This window comes from Lacerta agilis, chromosome 9 (assembly GCF_009819535.1).
Source record: "Lacerta agilis isolate rLacAgi1 chromosome 9, rLacAgi1.pri, whole genome shotgun sequence".
NCBI classification, from domain to species: Eukaryota; Metazoa; Chordata; class Lepidosauria; order Squamata; family Lacertidae; genus Lacerta; species Lacerta agilis.
Window position 1 is genome coordinate 3,275,199 of NC_046320.1, and position 27,169 is coordinate 3,302,367.

At 43.5% G+C, this 27,169-nt stretch overlaps 1 protein-coding gene across 1 annotated transcript in view; it reads left to right on the forward strand.

The window, feature by feature from the left end:
* The window catches only part of WDR1 (WD repeat domain 1), a 33,267-nt gene extending 8,176 nt beyond the window's left edge, over positions 1-25,091 (forward strand). Inside the window, 15 exon segments of the mRNA XM_033159790.1 lie at positions 5,060-5,150; positions 9,299-9,446; positions 11,053-11,233; positions 13,101-13,178; positions 14,589-14,669; positions 15,857-15,883; positions 15,885-16,005; positions 16,008-16,090; positions 17,551-17,638; positions 18,763-18,919; positions 19,887-19,974; positions 20,961-21,071; positions 22,125-22,298; positions 23,280-23,424; positions 23,990-25,091. Of these exon segments, the coding sequence (XP_033015681.1) occupies positions 5,060-5,150; positions 9,299-9,446; positions 11,053-11,233; positions 13,101-13,178; positions 14,589-14,669; positions 15,857-15,883; positions 15,885-16,005; positions 16,008-16,090; positions 17,551-17,638; positions 18,763-18,919; positions 19,887-19,974; positions 20,961-21,071; positions 22,125-22,298; positions 23,280-23,424; positions 23,990-24,099 (1,683 nt within the window). The 3' untranslated portion in view covers positions 24,100-25,091.
* The last annotated feature ends 2,078 nt before the right edge of the window (positions 25,092-27,169 follow it).

Genomic DNA, 27,169 nt, shown 5'->3' on the forward strand with positions numbered 1-27,169 from the left:
CTCATGAATGTTTTGAATCCATTGGCTCCCCTTCCGCCTTCTTAGGAGAGGTGGTCAGAGACAATGGGGAGTGGGAGAAGAAGTCAATTCAACGAGTCTGAGGTAGAGGGGGGATCCTGGTTCAGATCATTGCCCTTAGCAGTGGTTAAGGTGCTAAAAAATGACTCGTGTTGGACTTGGGAGATTTTCTACCACATATGAGAAGAGGACAGTGAAAACTTCCACTGTGACTTCAGAAAAAGCCACAGCTGCACATTAATCTGTGGTTCTAACCATTAATTCAACTCTACGGTTCTATGATTCTATAGTAAGCCAGGTTCTGAAACCATGGTTTGAGCCTGGTTTGTTTGAACAAGCTGTTGAAAGGTAAACTGCTGCCCCTTCCCCACAAAAAAAAACTTTTCTGGAAGCTTTAAGCGTCCTTCCCTCAAGTATGAAGGGGAGTGTTTGGTACAGGATTTCTTCTCTGCTTTACAGCTGCATCTGAACTAGGTCTGAGTATATGATGACTAACCAAGGTTAGAAGTGCATGCGTCCAATAGCATAGGCAGCGGTCAAATGCCGAGCTCCTCTCCTCACCCACGCTGCATTTCAGAGTTTCTTTACTTCTGAATCCAGACAAATTGTGGTTGGTTTAGAATCGTAGGATTGTAAGCCCAACCCCTGTAAAACTGGAATCTCAGCTCAAGCATCCGTGACAGATGGCCATCCAACCTCTGCTTAAAAACCTCCAAGGAAAGAAGACAGCTCTTACTGTTAGAAAGTCTTTCCTGGTGTTTAGTCAGAATCTCATTTCTTGTAACTTGAAGCCATTGGTTCAAGTCCTACCCTCCAGAGCAGGAGAGAACAAGCATGCTCCATCTTCCATCAGACAGCCCTTGAGGTATTTGAAGATGGCTATCCTATCTCCTTTCTGTCTCCTCCAAACATATTCCAGCTTGTCAATACCCTTCCTAAATTATTGTGCCCAGAACTGGACACAGCATTCCAGGTGTTGCCTGACCAAGGCAGAATAGAGTGGTACTATTATTTCCCTTGATCGGGATACTAATCTTCTGTTGATGCAGCCTAGATTAGCAGTAGCATTTCTTTTTCTTTTTTGCTGCTACTTCTCACTGTTGACTCATGTTAAGCTTGTGGTCCACTACGACCCCTAGATCCTTTTCACATGTACTGCTTGTAAGCCAGGTGTCCCCCATTTATATTTGTGCAGCTGGTTCTTCCTGCCTACATGTAGAACCTTACATTTGACCCTATTTAAATTCATTTTGTTAGTTTGGGCCCAGTTCTCCAATCTATAAGGTCATCTTGAGTCATGATTCTGTCTTCTATGGCTTCTTCTTTGGCGATCGCTCATAGCCAAGTAAGAGAGTCTTCCATGAACACAGTCTTTTTATTTTATCACATCTCGCATTACAATATCTTCCATACATTATGATATATCATACGTAATACATAATGCATAACATTTGCCCTTTTACCCCACCACCAAATCCCCCCTTCTTACTTCCCTTCACTTCCAATCCGGTTTCCTTAAATTCTCTATTTTTGTAGAATATTTGTAAACATTTGTGTATTCGTTTACTTCTTACAACTTATTATTTACTCTTTACATCATTACTAAATCTATACCCTTTAAGTTTCATATTTTAATCCAGGCACAATAGCATGTCTTTCTTTGAGCAATGTTTTGCTACTTCCATTCATTTTTTAATTTTTGATTTGATTGGTTTCTTACTCCTGCTGTTAATTTGGCCAATGTTAAACATTCATTTACTTTACTAATCCATTCTTCTTTTGTTGGAACATTTTGGGCTTTCCGTTTCGTGGCTAATACAACTCTGGCGGCCGTGCTCGCATAAAGAAAAATTCTTCTCTTCCCTCTTGGTATTTCCATGAACACAGTCTTAATGGTGTGTCCGTAAATGACTGTGGAGGATCCAAACGTCCTTCCACAGTGGGGACATAGGTTTCCGGGCGGGAGTTGAGGATGGTGAGGGTTTGCCAAATGTGCCCTCCTCTTAACAAGTTTCTCCCTTTTGTCCTGAGTTTGATTGTCTTCAAAGTCCATGACACCTTTTGTAAAGGCTTCAGTGGAAGCACTCACAGACATACTACATTTTTGTAATATTTGCCTTGAGAGAGTCTTTAAACCTCCTTTGTTGACCACCAGCATTACGCTTTCCATTTTTAAGTTCAGAATAGAGTAGTTGCTTTGGAAGACGATAATCAGGCATCCAAACAAGTTGATGTTGAAGAATCCTTGCTTTGACACTGGTTATCTTTGTTTTTTCCAGTACACTGACATTTGACTGTCTTCCCAAGTGATATGTAAATTTTTTTGGAGACACTGTTAATGGAATCTTTCGAGGAGTTGGAGATGGCATTTATAAGTATATGCTTCACAAGCAATACAGTAAGGTTGGCAGTACAGTAGCTTTGTAAACAAGCATTTTGGTTTCCCTGTGAATGTCCCATTCCTCAAACACTCTGCACTCTCGCAGAGCTCAGGCGATGCTGGATTTTGGCATCAGTGATGACCCTTATGGAAAGATAACTGCCCAGGTAGGAGAAGTGATCAACAGTTTCCAACGTTACACCATTGAGTTTGATTTGTATGATATTGCATGGAATTGAATGCACAAATATTTTAATATTTTGGCGGTGGGCAGCCTGAGCTTTGGCTTGGTGTTATCTGGTGCCCAAATCAAATTTATTCATTTGATTTGATAATGACGGTAGACTTGCCACTGTGCATCATCAAACCACAGATTTGTCCCCTCTTGGCTCAGCAAATCCTTCTCTTCCTCTGTCTCTTAACTTAACTGCTCACTAAACTGAGAACTAAAGTATGGTATGTAAGTCTAATAAATAAGATAATTGTTCCATACAGAGATATAAAGCATCATTATTTGATATTGAGAGCAGTATATATTATAGCAATAGAACTTGGGTATCTTTGTTATATAGCTAGCAAGCTGTTTGTGCATGGACTGGGCAGATCCATGTGTGGACCTTGAGGGATACTCAGCACTGTGCTGCTGATTCATTGGAACTCTGACTCAGTTTCCTTCTATTAAAAACAAAAGGAACGTGAATGTGTTGGTGACGACTGTGCTTTAGAGATGTGATTCCTGCTGAGACTGCTTTTAAATTTCTTCTTGTAGTTCTGTGTGTTCTTAAAAATGCTAGGCTTTATTAATAAATTTTATTAGAAAACATATTTCTATAAAGCAGTTTTATAGCATTGCAGGGGAGTGGACACTGAGGTCACTTCCAGCTCTACAATTTCATGATTCTGCACCTGTTGAAGATTCCTATGTGACCCGTACTGAGCTGGCCCACCCATGAGGCAAGGTGAGGCAACTGCCTCAGGCAGCGGGATCAACCAGGGTAGCAGATCCCAATGTCAATATTTCTCCCCCCTCCCCCTGTTCCTCACCCCTTCTTTCTTTGCGCCTTTTTGGGGTCCATCTCAGGTGCCAAATATTTTTGTCCGACTCCAGCCTCATATGCTGGACAGTGGGCTTGCTTTAAGTCTGCAGAAAGCAGCCAGATGCTGCCCCCAGTCCGGACAATAGTTTTGGGACTGTGCTTGTAATTGCTTCCTTCCTTTGTAATGGTTACTTACATCTGTGAAATATCATAATTTTTAGAAATTGGGAGATTGCTCTTTCTTGTGGCAGAGCTATGTTTAATTTCAGCACAGCGGGTCAGTAGTTTCCTTGCTTCTTCTCTCTTCTGTAGTTGAGACTTTTAAAAAAAACAATGCCTGCCTCAATTTTTAAATTGGAGGTTTAAAAAACCTTTGGCCCTCCAAATGATGTTGGATTTCAACTCTCATCATCCCTGATCATTGGTCAATCTGGCTGGGCCTGTTGGGAGCTGCAGCCACATAGCATCTAGAGGTCCACAGGTCAGCCACTTGTGTTTAAAAACAATTTATGATGAGGCTTGGTAGATGGGAGACCCTGTCAAACAGAATCCTCTCAATTGTGAATGATTTGATAAATCTGGGCTGTTTTGGAAGACTTGGGTGCACGAACACAAGCTGAAGCACAATACACAGTTGGCAGCTCTCATTGGTGAGATTGCGACTGTTGTTTGGCTTCAGTGATGTGGGTTTTCTCGAAGACTTTGAAAAGGGAAGTATGATGAAACCATGCACTTCTGAAACTGGAAAATGTTCTTTGGAAAAGCACAGCAGTGGGAAATTCTCTGGAAAATTTCCACCCCATATCACTGGCTAGTCAGTCAAATTTTCTGTGACAAGGTGGCAATATCGGAACCTTCCTTCCTGCACCCAGCCTTCCTCTGTTTGAGCTCCTAGGGTGCATTTGTGTCTGTGCTGCCCGGTGCATTTCCCCTATTCTCCATTTCTTCAGCGTACTTATTCCACATTTGGAGCCTAGGCATGCTGCAGAGTTTGGACAAAGGCCACTGTGCCATCTGGTGTAGTGAGGGGCCAGAGAGAGCAGACACAATTTGTCACTGCATGTAGCAAATGTTTCTTGCACAAGGTTTATGCTTCCTTCTAGGAAGGCAGAAGGGATGTCAACGCTGTGACATTGGCTTGACCAATTTGCAATCCTGTTTAATTAAGCAGAGAGTGGTTAGTCATTCAGAAGCACCGGCATTGGTACTGCACTCTCAGACCTGCCAGTCCAACATTTAATCTCCGTATGGCACTGAGACTGTAACCTTGACCAAGAAACTCATAGTTGGAAAAATGTTGTCCTGATAATCTTGTTAGAACTTGAAGTATCCACTAGTACCATTAATCATGAGGTGTTGGTGACATGGCAGCTCTTTGTGGGGCTGTGTTCCAGTAATCTGGCTTCTGATTGGAAGGGAGTTCCCAGAGCTGAAAATGGATGCTTGCCGGTTGTTCTTTTGGACCAACCTCTGGGCTTCTGCTGAAGTCCATCTTGTTTCAACCCTTCTCTCAACATGGTAGTCGCAGATAATTTTTCTGATTTCTCTATCAGTTGAGAGAGACTAGGAGCAACAAATGGGAAGATTCCATGAATACTTACTTGAAAATATAACTCTTTCATAGAATCCAGCGATTGCTGACATCTACACTGAACATGCTCATCAAGTTGTTGTTGCGAAGTATGCTCCCAGCGGCTTCTACATTGCATCTGGAGGTATGGTATCTGTCTCTGCATAGTGCAATCTTGCTATTACCAATTTTACTCCAAATGGGGTCCATTTATAATCTGTGGTGGAAATCCTATTCCATTTTAGGTCATAGATTTCAGTGGGCTGAAGTGTGCCTACCTCAATATTGGCTTGTGGTCTACAACGTTGCTTAATACTGCCATTGAATGTGCCTCTCTTGATACTGTACTGTGATGACTAAGAGACTGAGGCATGAATCTGGAAGTCTCTGGTTTGAATCGTGAGTCTGCCACAAACTCACCAGATGGGATAGTGATACATAACTATCTTACAAGATTGATACAGTATAAGGATTTCATGAAGAGAATGTATTTCAAGTCCTTTGAACACTCTAAAGCAGGCATGGCCAAACTTGGCCCTGCAGCTGTTTTGGGACTACAACTCCCATCATCCCTAGCTGACCGGACCAGTGGTCAAGGATGATGGGAGTTGTAGTCCCAAAACAGCTGCAGGGCCAAGTTTGGCCACCACTGCCCTAAAGCAACACATAAATGTTTGCATCTTGAAATGGTTATGCACTTGTTTCCAGATAGAACTTGTTTGTTTTGAGCCTAAAGCTGAGGTCACTTTTCAAAAGCTACAGCAGTTTTCCGTTTTCCACCATGAAGATGAGTTTAAAACCTTGCAAAGTGTTTTTGCATATAGTATCAGGAATTATTCTCCTTACCCCATCTATTTTCCCAGGAGTGTTCTGCCTCAGATGTTGTGAATGTAGCCATAGCTATGCTGGGCGCACTCAACATTAAAAATTGATTCTGTGAGCTCTATAAATTAAGCAAATTAAGCAGCTGGTCATGGGGAAAGGCCAGGGCACCCAAGCTCCACCTCCTACAAGTTAGAGATGTTGCTTGCTCCCCTTGGCTTGTAAGCCAATGCTGCCAACATACCTTTTAAGTCTCATATTCCCAACCGCAATGGCTAGAAGTTTGCTTTTATGGAAAGGCCAACTTCAAAAGAGAACATTGTTCACACATTTTGCAGTTGTGTAGAATCACAGAACACACAATACCCAGGTTATAGTTAATTTTAGAGTCACTGCTCGGGGGGAAAAAACATAATTTCAAGAAACTGGTCTCTTGCGCTTTCTACTACTATTAGCTGCTCTTTAATTCACTGATATTAACTCTATTTTTTTTTTTTTTTCTTCTGACCTAAAATTTGAGGCCTAGTAATGATAACCCTGTGCATGTGATTTCAGTGGAAAGCAAAGTAGATGAATCCCTGTGCTGAAGGTACTTTGCAGTCTAAATTCTCAGACAAATAACTCGAGGAAGAAGCAAGCTTTTTTGGGGGGGGGATGCATTTCCCATGTTGTCATAGATAGTTGCACGCTAAAACTGTATGGGTGTTTAGAAGCATGTGAACATAGTAAGAAAGCTTTAACCTGGCCTAGTTCCCATCTGCAATATTTAACTTTGTATTATCACAGACTTTAATCAGTGATATGTGGTTTCTTATGAATTCCTTTGACGTCCACACAAAAGTAGCATTTTCCCGAAAAGAGTACAGTGGTACCTCAACTTACGACTTTAATGCGTTCCGAAGGCAACATCGTAGGTCGAAATTTCCATAACTCGAAGGGCGCTATCTCCGGAGGGGGAAAAATTTCGTACGTTGAGAAAACCGCATTAAAAACCTCGTAAGTCGAGATATCGTGCTGCCGCTTCCCCTTCATAGGTTGGAAAATTTGGAAGCGGCGGCCATTTTTTTCTCCCGGAAGTCATTTGCAAGTCCGAAAACGAAATACGTCGAGGAGCTCCTAAGTCGAGGTCCCACTGTATTGGTTTTTACTGAGTTTCCTCTGAATAAACACAATCCTAGGGACCAACAGACATTGAGAATAGAAAGTGTGGTTTTGCCCAAACTCCATACATTTCAAAACTTCCAGTAGGACAACTGCCCTGTATCAAGAAGAGGAATTGGCTTCCAGCAATATCTCCAGCCTACACTGATGTCATTGGAAGTCACGCTAGCAGTTGAAGGCCCTTTGCTGCTTTCCAACAGTATGGAGAGCATGAGGAGTTTGACTCTTCTTATTCCTGGCAAGTGCAAATGCCTTGGCTTGTTATGCTATTGTGAGATGAATTTGAACATGGCTGTACATACAGAATTTTGTTTGTTTGCTATCTTTCCACAGTTAAAACCATGCTCAAGGCAGCTTACAACATGAAAAAAATGTAAAATTACAAACTTAACCAGTAGTCATAAACAAAAAATATATATCAAAAAGTACACAACGCAAAGTTGAGCCATTTCAACATAAATCATAAGTTCTAAAAATACACAAATATTAATATCGACAACAGCAACAAAAGCCCCTTAAACCATACCCCAGTCCAAGAGTCTGTTCAGCAGCCTTGGCTTTTGTAGCTGGAGTCAGTCCAGGCCCTGCCTTCCCAGGCCAGGTGGGGAAAAGGCCTGCAAGGCAGGGATCAGGTTTTCCAGGACTCTCAGCCAAGATCTAAACAAGGTTTAAACATGGCTGCAGCATGCAAGACTTCATACATGTGCGCCTCCACTCCATTGGAGGGAAGAGGATTGTGTCAGTTCCTCTGGGATTCTGTCTTGGCTTACTGGCATTCGCAACCCCATTGTCTTAACTTAAACCTAAAATCAGAAGATTTGGCTGTTTTGAATGGGAAGTTACAGGTGGGTAGCCGTGTTGGTCTGCCATAGTCAAAACAAAATAAAAAATTCCTTCCAGTAGCACCTTAGAGACCAACTAAGTTTGTTCTTGGTATGAGCTTTCGTGTGCATGCAGACTTCTTCAGATGGTCTCTAAGGTGCTACTGGAAGGAATTTTTTTATTTTTTTTATTTTGTTTTGAATGTGAAGGTTATTCTTGAATAGTATGAATTTGTGCAACCAGTGATCAATGGGAAAGACAATATCTTGGTAGATACTGTTCTTTTCAGGCACTGCTGCTTTTCTCTACTGAGCTGCAAACCGTCAGAGAGATAGAAATGACTCTTATTTTATTCAGTATTCTTTCAAGCTCCTTGGAGAGCCTGGAGACCACCTCCTTATTAGACTTCAAGTTGCTGCCTGCACAGCGATATGGAAATGAGAACCTTGGTTTCACAAAGAAGTGCCGTGGCCTCCATTTTAGCAGTCATCTATTGCATAGATCAGGAAACCCAAGAAGGAGGTTAAGCAAGCTACTGTCAAAGCAAGAAAGATACTGTGTTGAATTGCAATGGCTCTTCCGGGTTTGTTTGTTTTTTGCAGAGGCCTTTGGAAAACCAAGCACATTTTGGTTACTCGGTGCATGATTTTAGAAATAATAGTCCCCAAGGTTTTGAAAGGGGACTTTAGAAATGTAGAAATGCGTGCATGCCTTATGAACAATGCAAAAACAAATGAACACTCCTTTAAGAGGCAGAGGTAAAAAGCAATTGAAAATTAGATAATGCAGCTTAGCATCTTGAGTCGGGTATAAAGATGGAGGGTTGGAATTTCACTTGTCCTTCCGTGTAATGGAGGGGCTGAGATTCAGTGCAGGCTCCTGCAGAAGGTGAGGAAGGAAGGATAATTCTTGCCAAGCTCTTCCTGCAGTCAAGTTTTCAGGAGAAGGTATGGAAAATCTCCTTCTAGGCAAAACCAAGAGAAGTGGTGTACACATAAGCCCTGCCTGAGTGTCCCTAGGTGTACAGGCCGCTCTTCAGATCTTTGTGCAATAAGTGCAAAGGTCTGGAGAGGATTTTAAAGTCTCCCTGTAATCCCCTAGTAAGTCAGGGTCCCCACTCACAGAGAGACCTCTAAGTGGTTCAGTCGGACATGCTTAAATCCTCTTAAGGCTTTCTGTGCTAATCACATGCCAGGAAGTGTTGCAGGCGAGACTTCTACCCTTCCACATCCTTGGTTTTGCTTATTGCATGTTCAGGCAATTGTAGTCAGCACTGCACACAATCAAACACCCGCAGTTTCTCCACAAAACATTGAACCGCCGCCACGTCATTGTAGCTGTGGTTTGCAGAAAGAGTTTAGCATTCCTATTGTGCACACTGGCAAGTTCTCGCACGCCTGAAGATTTGAACGTGGCAAAGTGATGGTCTTGCGGCAACCGGGTCTTGCTGGAATGGTGACTTTTATGTGTATTGCTGTGCTGTGACAGATATTTCCGGGAAGCTTAGGATTTGGGATACCACGCAGAAGGAACATCTATTGAAATATGAATACCAGCCATTTGCAGGAAAATTGAAAGACATTGCATGGACAGAAGACAGCAAGAGGCTTGCTGCTGTCGGGGAAGGAAGGGAAAAGTGAGTATTAATTTTGCACATTCCTGCAGGAGAACTTGGCTCATTCTTGTGTTTTAATTTCCAGATTCACAGTTGATAGCTGATCATTTAACAGCTAGAGATCTTTTAATAGCTCACATTCTTGGAAGCCATTTCCACAAGGAAGCCACGTGGTTTTTAAATGGCATTGAGCAGCAGTGGCAGGAGTTTTACACGTGTAGCGGTTCTAGTGCTATAGTCTTGGACACAGAAAAGGATCCCGCAATCCAAGGGAACCTGCACTCGAGCACCTCCTGCTGAAAGTGCTTCTTAAAATTCTCCAAAGCCCTGGAACGCAGCACGAGAAGGGAAGGGTTGGCCTGAGAACTGCTTAAAAGGTGCAAGCATCATTGTTGCCTCCTCTTTTTAAGCTCGGCCTGATCTTTAAAGAGCATTTAAGATTATTAACATTGATCATCTTAATGGATAATGCCCAGGTTGTAGAGCTTCTCCCTGGAATGAAAGGCCGCAGCATCTCAAGGCACAGAACAAAACAGAGTGTCAGTTTTATAGAAATAAATTCGCCTCAGCAAAGCTCCAGCCAACCACGTCTTCAGAGATCTTTCACCTTCATGGTTGCGGTTCTGCTGCAGAGTAGCCTGAGGTGAATGTATTTACACTGCGTTTCGTCCCATGCCTTGGGGTGGCACAAAACCTCTTTTCTTCCCTTCTGTGAAGCCTTAAAATGTAATATGTATAATACCTTTTTCTAAGAATACAGTGGTACCTCGGGTTACAGACGCTTCAGGTTACAGACTCCGCTAACCCAGAAATAGTACCTCGGGTTAAGCACATTGCTTCAGGATGAGAACAGAAATTGCACACAGCGGCAGCGGGAGGCCCCATTAGCTAAAGTGGTACCTCAGGTTAAGAACGGACCTCCAGAACGAATTAAGTTCTTAACCCGAGGTACCACTGTACCTTGATTCTCGGACGGAATCCATTCCGAAAGTCCGTTGGACTTCTGAAAACGTTCGGAAACCAAAGCGCGGCTTCCAATGAGCTGCAGGAGCTTCCTGTTCGGCTTCCAAAAATAGTTCGCAAACCAGAACAGTCACTTCCGGGTTAATGGCATTCGGGAGCCAAAACGTTCAAGAACTAAGCTGTTCAAAAACCAAGGTACAACTGTAAATAAAACTCTTGCCAGTTCAGCTCTTGTATGACATGGCTTGTGCTTTAAATTAATAGGAACAGTCTCTATAATTCAAAATAGCTTCAGGTGACTGATGCTAATTATATTTTTGTTACTTTAGTTGTTACAATTGTGTTTTAATTACTGCTATATTGCATTTTACCATATGTGCACTGCTCTGCACGAGGGAAGGGAGTATATAAATAAAAATATTCAAGTGTTACTCCTTAATCTATCAGTAAATGAAGCAAGTGCCTTATTTCGTTAAATTATTTGTTCATGCATAATGGGCAAAGGATTTGAATGCCATTGGGAACGAGGCTAAAACTGCACAAGATTAACTAGGCAGTCTAATTTCTGTTGTTTAAATCCACTCAACATACTGGCTGTGCTCAATACGTTAAGTCCTCTATATAGTCCTCATTCTGTGTGACTCGATTTGTTTCTTCTTAATAGATTTGGGGCTGTGTTTCTGTGGGATACCGGCTCTTCAGTAGGTGAGATCACCGGCCACAACAAAGTGATCAATAGTGTGGATATTAAACAGACCAGACCATACCGCCTCGTGACTGGCAGTGATGACAATTGCGCTGCTTTCTTTGAAGGACCACCGTTCAAATTCAAGTTTACAATAAGTGTGAGTTGTCATTCTTTGCCACCTGTGTGCCGTCTTCTGTCTTTGAGATCCAGCTCTCTCCCCATTCCTGCACAAGCAGAGAGCAGGCCCCCCCCCCCTCTCTCTCTCTCTCCCTTTCTCTTTTTTGTGGAATAGGGAGCATTTCATTTCATTGGCAGCCCTTTGTACTTCATGGTGGTGTTGGAAAGGGGGAACTTAAAATCCTCGTGTGCAAGCGTAAGATCACCCATGCTATCATGGAACCAGCACAGTATTTTTCAGAATTACAGCACGTCTAAAGTCTGGGGACTCTACAGCTTTCTCTGCAATTAAAGCAGGATTGCTTGTCTACCCAGTGAGAACTTAAAGATTTTAATAGCTGCAAGCAGTTGTCTTTGTAGTGCATGCTAACTAGTGTGCAAACCATAGCTGATTGCATTCTTACCTACACTTCCGGAGGTGACTTCCTTAGCCCCTTCGCCTGTTACTTACACGAAGGGGTTTCCACCAGTCAAGGGGCAGTGGAGTCACACAGCTTCCCCTCATGGCTCCCAAGGAAGCCTATGCACCTAGTGAGCTTATGGATCTAGGCTTTCCTTCTCCAGACAACCATAATTTGTCAGCATCAGGGAAGGGTCTGGGGAAAAGCTGTGCAGCCCACTGCCCCTTGACCACATGAGCCCCCCTTCAAACAGGCAAGGTGTCTGTTGCTACTTACATTTTTTTTCACGCACGCTGCACGAAGATGAATACATTGAAAGATAGTTCTGTATTATTTTGCCCTGTACAGATGTAGCTTTAGTCATATTCAGTGGGGCCAATGATCTGGGTTATAACTGCAAATCCAGATCCACATAAGCTCTGTGCGCTGAACGTCATGTTCAAGGAAAGGCCTATATACCTGCACACTCATTATTTTAAAATGCAGAATTGGTGCACAGATGTTAATACTTCAGGACCACCTTTCTTCCTGTGAGACTTTGCAGTCTTCATCCAAGTTCCTTTTCTGTGTGTCTCATGACAAGTTTCCTCAGTGATAACCCCTGTTTGTGGAATGTTTCCCCCAGAAAAATGCACTTTATGCCATCATAGTCCATTTTTAGGCACCAGCTTCATAGTTTTATTTACGCTTATCTTTTATTGAAATGGGGCAGTACCGTATTGTTGGGTGAGCATTTTAGGACTTGGCCCCATATGCTGTTTTTTTAATTTGGCATTTGATTGCTTTTGCCTACTTGCATTTTGTCTTAACTCTCTTGGAGGCATTTTCTGTATAATATGAGCAACAAATACTGCTGCTATAGTTACAGCTCAGGGGTGGGAAACCTGTGGACTAAACTTGGCCCTCCAAGCATCCCCATTTCGTCCACAAGACAATTTTCAGAAAGCCTTGCGCAGGTGTGATTTGAGTCTATGGACAGTGGAGACACGCCCAGAGAAGGGCCACTCGTTGTCTTAGGGCAGTGATGGCCTGACTTGACCCTCCAGCTGTTTTGGGACTACAATTCCCATCATCCTTGACTACTGGTCCTGTTAGCTAAGGATGATGGGAGTTGTAGTCCCAAAATAGCTGGAAGGCCACGTTTGGCCATCACTGACTTAGGGTCTTTGTTGCCTCATGTCAGCAGAGGAATTCTGTCAGGTATTGGGGTCCTGAGCCACGTAAGTCTTTATGGCTTAAAACAAGCACTTAGAATTGGGCTTGGGAACACGTGCAGTTGTGCTGAGTCTGCTGTTAAAACAGTACTTGAAGTAGGAAGGGTTTGAGGTGCTTGCTCAACCCACAGCAGGCTAATGGTGGAGACCACAAAATCAGCTGGAGTAATCCGTTTGGGAATTTACGTCCTTTTATTTTGTGTGTGTGTGTGTGTGTGTGTTTCTCCTATAGGATCACAGCCGGTTTGTGAACTGCGTGAGATTTTCTCCAGATGGAAATAGATTTGCTACAGCCAGTGCAGATGGCCAGGTAAAATCAAGCTATTTCTTACCTTGGGGGTGGGGGGTGGGGCAGATATGCCTATAGCTAAATGGAGGATCTGCTTTGAGTGCCAAATTTCCCAGGATCAGTCCCTGGCATCTCCAGTTAAAGATCTCGCCTTGGAACGCTAGGAACCTTGGAGTGTCATTGCTGGTCATAAGAGATAATGTGGAACCGGATGGACCAGTGGCCTGGTTCTTTATAAGATACTTTTCCTCTGGAGCTAGCACAGCAGAAACCATGCCAATATTTTTTGCACTTTAGGTTTTAAGCAAAAAAGGGTTGCCTCTCAGGAACTGGTGTTCCAGAATCAATGCTGGAGAAGGCAGCAGAGGAAGGAGAGGATGAACAAGGCAAAAAGTATTGGCCCAAAGCGAGGCAAAATCCATAGTATAGGGCAATAAAGTTATCAGTTCAACCAAGATGTCACAAAGTAGTGTGCAGACTTTTGACTACTGTACCAGCCTAAGAGGGACGTGGGTGGCGCTGTGGGTTAAACCACAGAGTCTAGGGCTTGCTGATCCGAAAGTCGGTTTGAATCCCCGCGACGGGGTGAGCTCCCATTGCTCGGTCCCTGCTCATGCCAACCTAGCAGTTCGAAAGCACATCAAAGTGCAAGTAGATAAATAGGTACCGCTCCAGCGGGAAGGTAAACGGTGTTTCCGTGCACTGCTCTGGTTCGCCAGAAGCGGCTTAGTCATGCTGTATGCCTGCTCCCTTGGCCAGTAAAGCGAAATGAGCACCGCAACCCCAGAGTCGGACATGACTGGACCTAATGGTCAGGGGTCCCTTTACCTTTACCTTTTACCAGCCTAAGAGTTCTGGAGATGGAAGATCAGGCGAGGTGAAATGTGGATTGGTGTTCAAACCATGAAATCTGCCTCTGGTGAGATATTGGAGAAGAGGTAGCAGAGGCTCTGTTAAATGCTATGCAGGTTTCAGATGACAACCATTGAAGGAAAGAGCACACAGTGGGTGAACCTTCATATTGGAGAGCATTAAAAAAAATATTCTCAGATATGGAGGGTCAGCCATCTTAGGTTCTGTTTGCTTTTACTGGCCAGAATTATGGACTTGATAGTAATGCAAACTACTTCCTGAAGGTAAAGAAGCAAGCATGACATTGACTGCCTTAACCCAGAGGCAATGCCAAACATAGCATTTTCCTATATTTCAGATGTTTTGATCCTTTGGTAACTGTGTTTCATTAAACACGTTCCATTGCTTTCTGGTGTCAGGAGTACACTGTTTGGGTTTGATACTTAAATATCTGCCTACTTTAAAGAAACTGCTGGTGTTTCAATATGTGGGGAAGGGGGGAAGTATGTTAAACTGCTGCCCCAAAAAAACCCAAAGCCCACTTAACGGATACTTTGTCTCATTTTCGGTTTTGAAAAGATATGTATTTACGATGGCAAAACTGGAGAGAAAGTTGGCACACTAGGAGGAAATAAGGCACACGATGGAGGCATTTATGCAGTGAGTATATTGGTCTCTCCTTGACCAGACTGTTACGTTATGTTGATTTCCACATGCATTATATGAATCTGGTTTTTTTTTTGCAGCAGCAGCAGCAGCACGAATCATGTCTCGCTCCACAGCAGCTAAGGCTGCCTCTTACGCTTGGGCAAGTGTGACAGAGTTGCTCAGCCCCTTATCAGGCATGAAGGAGTTTCTTAATTGAAAAACTCGCGAGGTGTTACGCCAACATTCACTTTCTTTTCTGGGGTTGAAGCTTCAACCCCAGCCATGCCAAGAGCAATGGGCATTCTTGGCAGCGGTGCAGCTGGGTTCAGGGCCAGCAAAATGCTTTGAGCCGCTGTACATGATCTGATTCCTGGGCAGTCCCTCTAGATTTCAATCCAGGCTTGTTAAAAATTTGGTTCCAGTTTTAGGCTGCTGTATTTCATTGACTTGAGTTAGATTAAAAGCCTCCTGATCGATAAAAGTTGTCCCAAGTAACCAGGGAGGCAGGTTTGTCCCTTAAAAATAAGATACAAGTATTTGGATAAACCAAGGGTGGAGGAAGCCACCTTTTGAATAGAGATTCTGCCTTCTTTCTCCAAGGAGGGGATGTCTAAGATGATGCAGAACAATGTGTGGTTGCTGTTTTTGAAGTAACAGACATTCTGAAAGTGATGCTTTTCATTGTAAGATTTCTTTGGGGTGCTTGTGGAATCTTCTTCTGATTAATTCACGAAATGCATTTGAGTTCAACTTTGCATTCCAGAATGGACTCAATTCATTTCTGATTCTTTGTTTCTCCCAGAGCTGTATTCACAGAATTAACACAGAAATAAAAAAAAAATAAGCTGTAATCATTACTTGGAATAACTTTTTAAAATACGTATTCATAATCCTTCCTCCAGAGCACAGTAATAGATTGTGCTAGAAGAAGAAAAAATTAAGAATATTGTTATAATAATATTATCAATTGTTTCCTCTTGAGGTTCTTCTGTAGCAATACCCTTTCTGCTAGAGTACAACTGAAAGCAAAATAATAAACCTTAAAATAAAAGGAACGGTCTCATATTGGCACGTCAGCTTGTCCGCATGACGTCTTCAAACTCGCCATCTGGGGAAATGTGCATGGAAAACAAATATAGGCTATCTCTGGTATTTAGGGTGAGCCTGTACCTCTAAATCCCTTTGTTTCCTTCCAACAGATTAGTTGGAGTCCAGACGGCAATCGCCCTACTTTCTGCTTCTGGAGACAAAACAGCTAAGATCTGGGATGTCGGTGCTAATAGTGTTGTGAATACTTTTAACATGGGATCAAACGTTTTGGATCAGCAGCTGGGTTGTCTGTGGCAAAGGGCCACTTGTTGACTGTCTCCCTTTCTGGCTACATCAACTATCTGGATGAGAACAATCCGGATAAGCCCCTCCGTGTCATCAAGGTCTGTGGAATCACTGAGCGGCTGTTTCGAGTTTCCTAATTATGAACTGCTAGCGTTATCCGTCTGTTTCCAACAGAAATGAGTGTGGTTTTGAAGACCCATTTAACAGAAAGGCTGCTTGAGCTACACTGTGGATACTCTTAACAAAATAGAAAATTCTTTCCAGTAGCACCTTAGAGACCAACTGAGTTTGTTCTGGTATGAGCTTTCGTGTGCATGCACACGAAAGCTCACACCAAGAACAAACTCAGTTGGTCTCTAAGGTGCTACTGGAAGAATTTTCTATTTTGTTTCAACTATGGCAGACCAACACGGCTACCCACCTGTACTGGAACTGTGGATACTCTTGTTCAGTTGGCTACACTGTTTTGTAGTAGTAGTAGTAGTAATTGTAATAATAGTATTTTATTTTATTTATTATTTTATTTATTATTCGTACCCCACCCATCTGATTGGGTTGCCCCAGCCACTCTGGGTGGCCAACGAGAAGTGACTTTACTTAATCCAAACAAGCCAGTTCTGAACAATATGTTCAGTGCTTGCCAGGTGGCAGGATTCCTGGTTAAATCAGAACAGAATCAACAATTTTAAGTTCTCTTAGTTTGGGGAAAAATGTTGGTCTAAGGTTCAGTAAGGCAATTGTCTCTAAATACCTTGGGGGCATTTCAGGCGGTAGCTAGCTGTGCTTCTGAATGCCAAGCCTAAACAGCAGTCCACCTTCCCCCCCCCCAATTGCTACAAGGACAACCCTCTTTTTAAAACTGATGTGTTGCAGTCACATCTCATGGGAGTGTATTGTTTCAAGGGAAGGGAAAGCCCCTTGGAGTTGATATGTCTGCCTGACACCCCACCATTCTTGGCCACCTGAAAATAGCCGTTAATCTTAAATGGCTGTGTCCCTCTCCTGTCCCTCCCCTTTCATATTACACTGCTTACATCATTCCACCTCTCTCTCTCCCCTTTGTAGCCTTTGGCACAGTCTTAGTCTCTCTCCTACATAGCAACTAAGCCAAAATATTTGTAACTGAACAGGGTGCATAGTCTTCCTTCCGTTCCCTCTGTTGTCTACTTACCCCCATATCATAATTTGCATTATAAGCTCCTTGGGGCCTGTAACATATAATAGGGTAATATTTGCCCTGTGTTCTTGTTTTTAATAGACTATTTTAAGGATAAGACAATGGCTTGCAACCAATTCCTCTTCTCCCCCCCCCCCCAGCCCCAGAAGCACATAGCATAGGGTTTGTGGGCTTGTCAACTTTCCCTTTTGTCTATTATCAGAGTAGTTTGAGGTTAGGCGAAGCTTTCCTTTGGGGGGGGGGGTGTTCTTCCAAAAATCTGTGCAAAGAAGCCCAGATTTGGGCAGGAAGAAACGAGTGTGCACAACGTGCTATGAGTAACTTGAGCTGCTGTCTGTGTGAATGTAAGAGTTTGTGTTAATTGTGTGTGCTTTCTTTCAGGGTCACAGTAAATCAATACAATGTCTTACGGTGCATAAAAATGGGGGGAAATCCTATATCTACTCTGGAAGCCATGATGGGCATATTAATATCCTTTGAGCAACCAAGCAATTTTTTTGCAGATGAAAACTCCCTAGTGCTGTGCTGCTATATATGCCTGTCTTTCTTCCCTTTCTCTTAATATTTGCTACTCACTGAAGTGTTCTTGGCATCCTGGGTAGTATTAGAGCACAGTTCTCATTTGAACTGCTAAATGAAAGCCTTATGATTGTCCATCTCTCCCACTGAGGCTGCTGTTTTCAGTATAAGTGTCGGTGTAATTCTTTGGTTTGGTTGGCGTTTTGAACAAAAACTGCCCCACACAAAGATGGCAGCTGTTCTGTCTCACTGAATTTCAAATTGCCTTTTTTGTGCCATCATCCAAGATACTGTGCTGGCTAGTTTCAGCGAGGGATCTTAAGAAAGTTCTTAAGAGAGCCAGTGTGGTGTAGTGGTTAAGAGCGGTAGACTCGTAATCTGGGGAACCGGGTTCGCGTCTCCGCTCCTCCACATGCAGCTGCTGGGTGACCTTGGGCTAGTCACACTTCTCTGAAGTCTCTCAGCCCCACTCACCTCACAGAGTGTTTGTTGTGGGGGAGGAAGGGAAAGGAGAATGTTAGCCGCTTTGAGACTCCTTCGGGTAGTGAAAAAGCGGGATATCAGATCCAGACTCTTCTTCTTCTTCTTTCTTCTTCTTCTTCTTCTTCTTCTTCTTCTTCTTCTTCTTCTTCTACAGCAGGGTTGCATGCAAGTTGCAACTGGGAAGAATTCTCTGTTATTCTGCAAGCCACGCGGTTTGTTTTTCTTTCTTCTTCTATTTATGTCTATTTGTGTTTTTTATATTGCATTTTTATGTTGTGAACTGCCCTGAGATCTACGAATGAAAGGTGGATACAAATTTGATAATTGATAACAGGAGCCTTTGAAGCCCTGGTGCCAAACCCTCAAGATTGCTGCTCCAGTCTGTGAGCACTCTCCTCCTCCCCCCCCCCCCAGCAGTGGCATTTTAATGCTTCTTAAAAAGCTGTTGGGAGGCTGAGACAACAGGTAGTAGTGATGTGTGCTGTCCTAAGCGTAGCACAACTTAGGAACTGAGTCGGTTTGATTGTTCCTTGCAATAAATGTTGGCTGTCACGCTCGTGCTAAAGAAAACTTCCTTAATATTTTGCTCACATTATTGGGATTCTGAGACGGGGGAAAATGACACCTTTTCTGGGAAAGGACACACAAACCAGGTTTCACGAATGGTTGTGGATGAGTCGGACCAGCTGGTCAGCTGCAGCATGGATGATACCGTGCGGTACACCAGTCTGAGCAAAAAAGACACCAGGTAACGTGTGTGTCAACCTCCACACAAATAATTTAGCGTAACACATAATGACCGTGCCAAGGTTTGGGGCCATCTTATTCTGTTGTGTAAAAGCACTATATCAGAAAACCAGATCTCACAAGCAACTTTGGTTGTTCTTTCTGCAACCAACATTATCCGAAAAGGTGAAGGGACCCCTGACCATTAGGTCCAGTCATGGACGACTCTGGGGTTGCGGCGCTCATCTCGCTTTACTGGCCAAGGGAGCCAGCGTACAGCTTCCGGGTCATGTGGCCAGCATGACTAAGCCACTTCTGGTGAACCAGAGCAGCGCACGGAAACGCCGTTTACCTGCCTGCCAGAGTGGTACGTATTTATCTACTTGCACTTTGACGTGCTTTCGAACTGCTAGGTGGGCAGGAGCTGGGACCGAGAAACGGGAGCCCACCCCATCACGGGGATTCGAACCGCCGACCTTCTGATCAGCAAGCCCTAGGATCTGTGGTTTAGACCACAGCGCCACCCGCGTCCCTCAACATTATCCTTGGTCGGCGCTAAAAAAAAGCACCAGTTTTACTCTGCTGAGCAGATGGGATTGATAATGCGCAGTGGACAGTTGTGTTTCTCATCTTATATAGCAAGTTAAAATATCAATGCAATGTAGGAAAATAACTATGAAGTGTCTGACAATAAAACATTCTCCACCAAATGTGTAAGAAAAATGTAAGCTGCTGCTCAAAAGATGTGGGATGTGCAAAATGTTCTCGGGCGCCCTTTAATGTGCCGAAACATGCCTTTCTAGTTGTCCCACCTTGGTCCCTTTACATCTATCCTGCTGCCCAAATCTCCCGTCTTCCTGATAACAAAGTACTTCTCCTTAAATCCCCATGCTTCATATCTGCTCTCAGGTCTTTGGTTCTGTTCTTGCCAGTGACTTAAGCTCCTTCAGCTATGGAAAAAATTCTCTTTTTTCCCTTTCTCTTTTCAGTGGCCAGGATGTTATAAAAATGGACGTTCAGCCTAAATGCATTGCAGTTGGACCTGGTGGGTACGCAGTGGTCATATGCATTGGAGAGGTGCGTATCGGGGAAAATGGATTGTACTGTAATGCAATATAACTACTAAAGACTGTCACCCTAACACCACTTACCTGGGAGTAAGACCCATTGACTTCCGTAGGACTTACTTCCGAGCAGATGTGGTTCGGATTGCATAATAAGTTTCTTAACCGTAATGCACACTTTGCACTTCAAACAATAAAACTTGTTTTGAATGTGTAGCAGGTTATTTCTCCCTGGATTTCTCATAGTGCTATTTAAAGTGATATTTGGTAACTAGTTTGTAGTGCTTAGGTGCTTTACTAGGTACTGGAAAGAGTCAGAGCACAGGCTTGATGACATTATTACTGAGGCGGGGGGGGAGGGGGAAAGAGTTTTTGCTGTTTTGCACTGGTGTAAATGCAAGCCAACTTTTTTTCCTTTTTTGAGGGGTGAACAAATTCTTGCTGCTGGGCTTACTCTGTCATGGCAACACACAGAGAGAAACACACACACACACACACACACACACACACACACACACACACTCCCTGCCACACCCCATTGAGCTCTTACATTTGCCTCTTGGCAAATTAAGATTGTGGGTGGCTGTATCTCATTGACACTGTGGTTTGCGGTGTGTTAACAGGGGCTTCAGGAATCGAGAGAAACCTTGCCTGGCTTCACGGTTTTCCCACATTGTGATTTTTGCATATTGCACGCACAGACACACACACACACACACACACACACACATTGCCAGGTCAAAAATTATGAAACCAATATAACGATAAGGCGTTCCAATGAATTTTGGATGATATATCTATATATCGCCCAGCCCTATAAGGCAGCGATGAGCAATGCTGCGCATTTGCTAGTGTCTCTCTCACCGCTCTGGACATGGGATGGGGGCCTCTGTTGATGCAAATCCTTTGGTCCGAGTAGGGAAGCCTCCTGTAGCACGTAGTGGGACATCATTTTCTAGGCATTACCTCCATGTGATTTGCGTACTCCTCGGATTACAGATCGTTCTGATGAAGGACAAGAAGAAGTGCTTTGCGATCGATAACCCTGGCTTTGAACCAGAAGTGGTAGCAGTTCACCCTGGAGGCGGTATGGCAGCCGTCGGAGGAACAGTAAGGGTTTTATTTTCCTCTTCAAGGTAGCCTTTTCTGCTCATTAAGCACTTGGCAGCCCCCACAGCGTGGCAACACTTGCGGAAACATTTTCAGTATAGTAATTTCAGATGTTCTCTTAGACTCAGCTCTAATTATCCCTTAAGTTGCTTCTGCCGTTTGCCCTTCTCTTTCTCTCCAATAAATGTGCTGTTTCTATACCTTAATTGCGTGTAGAGGTCCTCAAGCCCACCCCCAAATGATTCACACCACACACAGGAATTTTGTTTAAGGTTATTGGCATAATTTTGGCCACAACTTTTTTATTAAATTACAACGTGTGAGTGGTTGCTTAGGCATTGGCTTGACTATAAGTCCCATCCAGGGGACAGGCTGACTTCCATCCGCCTGGTGGAAGACAGCAAAGGGGAAAACACATTGAGGAGAGGATTGGGGTCGGGGTGGCCAGGACCCTCCCTCTCCCCTAGTGTTCCCAGGGGCTCTTGCGTGGCCCTAACCCATGACCAAGGGACGGACAAGCATGGAGAGCCCCTGGATCCCTTTAACGGAATTCCCCGCGCAGCAGCAGCATTGGAGGGGCAGGCACGGCCAACCACTTCCCCTCCACCATCCAAATTAAATAACCAATGCCTAACCGCCAACCTTACAGTTGTGACTAATTGCTACGCAGTAGGCAAAACCAAATGGCCACAGCCAATCAGCCAAATGGGAAAATTCCTACCAGGCCCCTGCCACAAAGCAGACGACCCCATGACAGGCATAGCAAGGTCAAAGCGCACCTATACCGAGGGGGGGACAACCCCAAAAGCCCCTATCAGCATCCTTGGCTAGCTAATTAAGTCCCGCCCCACAACTCCAGCAAGGTGTCTTGCTAGGCCCCAACCGCAACACGTGCTCTCTAGGAGGGAGAACACGCTTAACGGATGCAAAAGCAGCAATTGGGTGTGAACTGTTTCTGGTGCAAGACTTGAGAGAGGTTTCTCGCCCATGGCAGTAAAAGACCTGAAAGCTTTCTGAGGAGAGCTTGACTCTTGTACATATTTTAACTTCCAGGATGGAAACGTGTACCTGTATGCAATCCAGGGCACTTCTTTAAAAAAAGAGGAAAAGACTCTGGAAGCAAAAGGTCCTGTGACTGACTTGGCCTACTCTCATGATGGCGCCTTCCTGGCCGTGACGGATGCAAGCAAGGCAGTCACTGTGTTTAGCGTTGCCGATGGCTATGCGGTAAGGAGGGCTTGCTTCTGTATTTTGTATATTGTATTGTTTTATTGCTATGGCCGATGGCTGACGCAAATAAAGATTCATTCATTCCGTGTAGAAACCTTGCACATAGATCAAATATCCCTCATGCGCAGGTTTATTTAGTTACAGAAATGCTGTTGAAGCAAGACTTAACACAGTGAGGGGTCTTGCAAATACAAATAGAAAACAACATAGTAAGTGGCAGTGGAAGAGCTGAGTACTCTCCTAATTAATTTATATTATTAAAGCCTGCTCTTGGAATCTGCTGCCCCTCTTTAGATTGAATTGGAATATATTCAGTAGTTCTTGCATTGGGTTTTATTACAGTTTCTGTGCAGTTAGAACATAAAGAGCTTCGATTGTTGTTGTTGTTGTTGTTGTTCAGTCGTTCAGTCGTGTCCGACTCTTCGTGACCCCATGGACCAGAGCACGCCAGGCACGCCTATCCTTTACTGCCTCTCGCAGTTTGGCCAAACTCATGTTAGTAGCTTCGAGAACACTGTCCAACCATCTCATCCTCTGTCGTCCCCTTCTCCTTGTGCCCTCCATCTTTCCCAACATCAGGGTCTTTTCTAGGGAGTCTTCTCTTCTCATGAGGTGGCCAAAGTACTGGAGCCTCAACTTCAGGATCTGTCCTTCTAGTGAGCACTCAGGGCTGATTTCTTTAAGAATGGATAGGTTTGATCTTCTTGCAGTCCATGGGACTCTCAAGAGTCTCCTCCAGCACCATAATTCAAAAGCATCAATTCTTCGGCGATCAGCCTTCTTTATGGTCCAGCTCTCACTTCCATACATTACTACTGGGAAAACCATAGCTTTAACTATACGGACCTTTGTCAGCAGGGTGATGTCTTTGCTTTTTAAGATGCTGTCTAGGTTTGTCATCGATTTTTTTTTTACCAATGGTTAATTCATTTTTAGGATTAAAAATCAGTGGTTGTCTTACTTTCACTTTCTCAATAGGAGCACAATATTTTCTACGGACACCATGCGAAGATTGTTTGTATTGCCTGGTCACCAGATAATGAGCACTTTGCTTCCGGAGGAATGGATATGATGGTTTATGTTTGGACAGTGAGTGACCCAGAGACCAGAGTTAAAATACAAGGTAACGGTACAGCCCTTTCATTACGGAGAAATCTAAAGTGCTGCGTTCATTGTTCATTGCATTCTAGAAATAACAAAAGCTGGAAAACAGTATTTTTGAGGGAAATCACGGGGCTAAAATTATCCTGAAGAATGGAGTCTTGTAAACAGATTTTTCAACATCAAGGCCGCAATTCTGCCAGCGGAGCGGCTGCTGTGGGCCCTTAGTGTCGCCACCTCTTCTTCCCTGTCACATGTATGGCCAAATCCTTCCAGCGGCTCTTGCCTGTGTGTCGGGGTCTCCCAAGAGAAGCGAAGTCATGCATAGGGACTGAGTTGAGGGGATTGTGAAGGTTGGAAGATGAGGTCTAGAAGAGCCTTGAGTAGAAATTAAAGGCCTGACCAGTGTGTTGCCATCACACTGCGCGCAACAATGGTGAAGGGGCCGCAGGTGAGCAAGCATCAAGGGTGCGGGGAGTTCACGCATGAGCCCTGGTACGGAAGGTACATTCCTGCTAAACTTTTTAAGAGCAAATCATTGGAAGAGGTTGGTTGCACCCATTTACATTTTCTGTTGCTTCTGTCAGATGCCCACAGGTTACATCATGTAAGCAGCTTGGCGTGGCTGGACGAACATACCTTGGTAACAACATCTCACGATGCATCTGTCAAAGAGTGGTCCATTTCCTACAAATAAAATGCCTTCAGTCAGGAGAAGCTCATCAGGGACTAGAACTACTGGAGTGGAATATAGCATTTCTCTTCCTTAAAAATATACAAATCTGTCACGACCTCCGGGGTCCTATAGCATATTCTCTTATCTTTGCAGAGGATGTTTGTATCTGTAATTAAATGACCTTTGAAAAGCTTTAGTCGGTAATGCTTTGCACTTGAGAAGCACTTAAATTATGTCTGGAGCTTGCAAAAATCTTTTGTGTGCTGAACATTCCAGGGTCTGCAACCTAGCAGGTCAGCATAAAAGAGTTGAAATTGATTTGGTTCCTTTAATTTTTAATATCTGTCTCACACACACATACTTGCACATGGTATTGTACAGCATGAGAGTATTCTCATTTTTTTCTAACTGCAGAACATTTCTGTACTAACAGTCATAGTAAAGAATGCTAGTTGTGTTCCAAAAATGATAATTGTGGTGTGCGGCTACTGTATATTGGCTTGTGTGTAATGCACCAAATTGTTGCCTCAGATTTCCTTCACCAGATAACAAAGTGGGGTACGTCCATAATAAACCTTTTCTGTATTTCCTGTCCAGATTTGTAGTTATTTTTAAGATGAAAATGTGGGGTTTTGATGTATTTTGCCATTCTCTTAGTAATTAAAGTTTACAGATAAACGTCAAAGGCATTTTTTTTCAGATATACCTTTGTTACCTTTTTTGAACAAATGAGAATACTTGATCATGGTTTGTTGTTTGGAAATGAATGCTTCTAGGTCTGCTTTAAATATACCTTCTTTCCTAAGGAGAAAAATGTCTATGTAAGAACATTTGCAGTAATTATGAAAAAGCCTTTTTCAGTGCAGGAATTAAAGTAAAGTCAAGCAATTACTGTGAGTTGAACTGATCATTGCAACAAACCGCAATCTCTAACACTGTAGAAACAGAAATATTTCTTCTCAAGAGACCTTTCTCCCAATAAAGAATTTCTGTATGTTTTATCTCCTGCTTAATACAGTTTGTGGGGTCACATTTATTTCAGTGGCGAAAATGAGATTTCTAGGACTGTGTAAACCTCCCTTCAATGTTTTTCACATGTTTGCATGTGCTTGAAAGTACTGTAATGTGAAACCATGGTTTAGCCTAGGACTGGGGGGGGGGGGGTGGCTAATGGTTTTCCATTCATGGTTTATGAATGGGCCCTTCATAAGCCTGAGCAAAGCGTTGACTTGCATGGTCTCCTCTGCTCCACCGGCCAAGTACAGTTTTGCTTTCTGTAAATCCCAGAGCTTTACTAGCCAGGGAATTCTGCTTTACAACAAGCAGTGATTTGTTTCTGAACATGCCAACTTCAAAACAAGGGTTATGAAGCTGGCTCATTAAACGTTTTGGATATTTTTCTTCTGCTTCTGAAAGTTGGGTGGGTAAAGACTTTGGGTTCCCCACTTTCCCCGGGCAGGAAATGCATGGTCAAGAGGGAAAACCAGGTAATTGCATTCAACATCAACCAGAAACGTTGGGTTGGGAGTGGGATAGGATAGGACAAGAAAATATAGAGCCAATTCCCTCATTCAAACACTAGAAGTTAGGGAAATTTGCAGTGGGGCTCATAACTTGTTCATACACTTGTGGGGAGGGGGGCTGGGGAGCCGTGTGTGAGAATTGGCTTCTGCATGAGAAATTTAAGGAAGGAAGGAAAAATTCTTCCGGGGAGCATTTTGAAATTGTGGCATCGTGAGGAAGTTTAACTGCAAGATTCCTTGTTTATAAATCCAGTTGTAGCAGCCTGACATGTGCTTCTTTGCTGGCTCATTTCAAGCTACTAAAATCCTGCTAATATTTCCAGATGTGCAATCTGTCCTGCTTCACCAGACTGCCTTTCATGCCTCAATCTTCCTTGTAAAAACAATGCAGCTGTCTATGAATGGTGGCCCATTGCATTCCCGATGGGTGAACCTTTTTTGGGATACAAGTGTTTCCAAATTACTGGTGTCACGCTCACGTTTAAGTTTACAGCTTCTGCATACCTATCCAAGGCAAGTATCTCCTTGGAGGATACATATTTAATGATAATTAATCAGCATTTAGCCTTTTCTCAGATTTTCATATCACAAACACATTTCCTTAAATACAGCATCAGTTGACGGCTCTCAGCAGAGGCTGCGCTGCCAATGCAGGGGAAAAAAAGCATTCTTAAGAGACTGGTCTTTCAGATGCTACTTGCATTTCAAGCTAGCTGTTTTCTAAAGTGAGGTGAATTAAAACTCAAGGGAGACAGGTTTGGGAAGTCCAACCGAGTGAATTGCTGACCCACTGAACTTAGTACTATTATACCACTTCAAACAGCCCTGGCTTTCCACAAATAATTGTGGGAAGTTAGTTAAGGGGGTTGATGCTGATTCTGATAATAATAATAATAATTGTTAGGATACTCCTCTTCCTCTCTGGGTTACAATTGTGAGTGGTTTAATAATCCCTCTTCACTGGGAACTCTGGGAATTGTAGCTCTGAAAGAAGAACAGGGTTCTCCCAACAACAGGGTTCTGTCACAATCTGCTATCAAAGCCAGAAAACTCTTTTTTTAAGACTCAAGACTAACATAGCTACACGTATACACTTTGTGTAGACCATGGGTAGGCAAACTAAGGTGCTTGGGCCGTATCCGGCCCAATCGCCTTCTCAATACGGTATGGGAATCAGCATGTTTTCACATGAGTAGAATGTGTGCTTTTATTTAAAATGCATCTCTGGGTTATTTGTGGGGCATAGGAATTCATTCATTTTCCCCTAGATATAGTCCGGCCCCCCACAAGGTCTGAGGAACAGTGAACCGACCCCCTGCTGAAAAAGTTTGCTGACCCCTGGTGTAGACTCATTGCACGACAAAACCATGCATTGCACATTGGACTTGAGTGTATTGTGGTACACAGGGCTGGCATGAAACAAGGAGTGTGCCTCGCCCCTTAGGCCCAAGCTACATGTTATGGGGAGTTATATCATCCCTGGCAGGTCTCTGCAACGAGGGGGGATGAAACTGGGAACAGGAGATGCAGAACAGAAAGGGGCTAGTTTTCTTTCCAGAAGGGAAGGG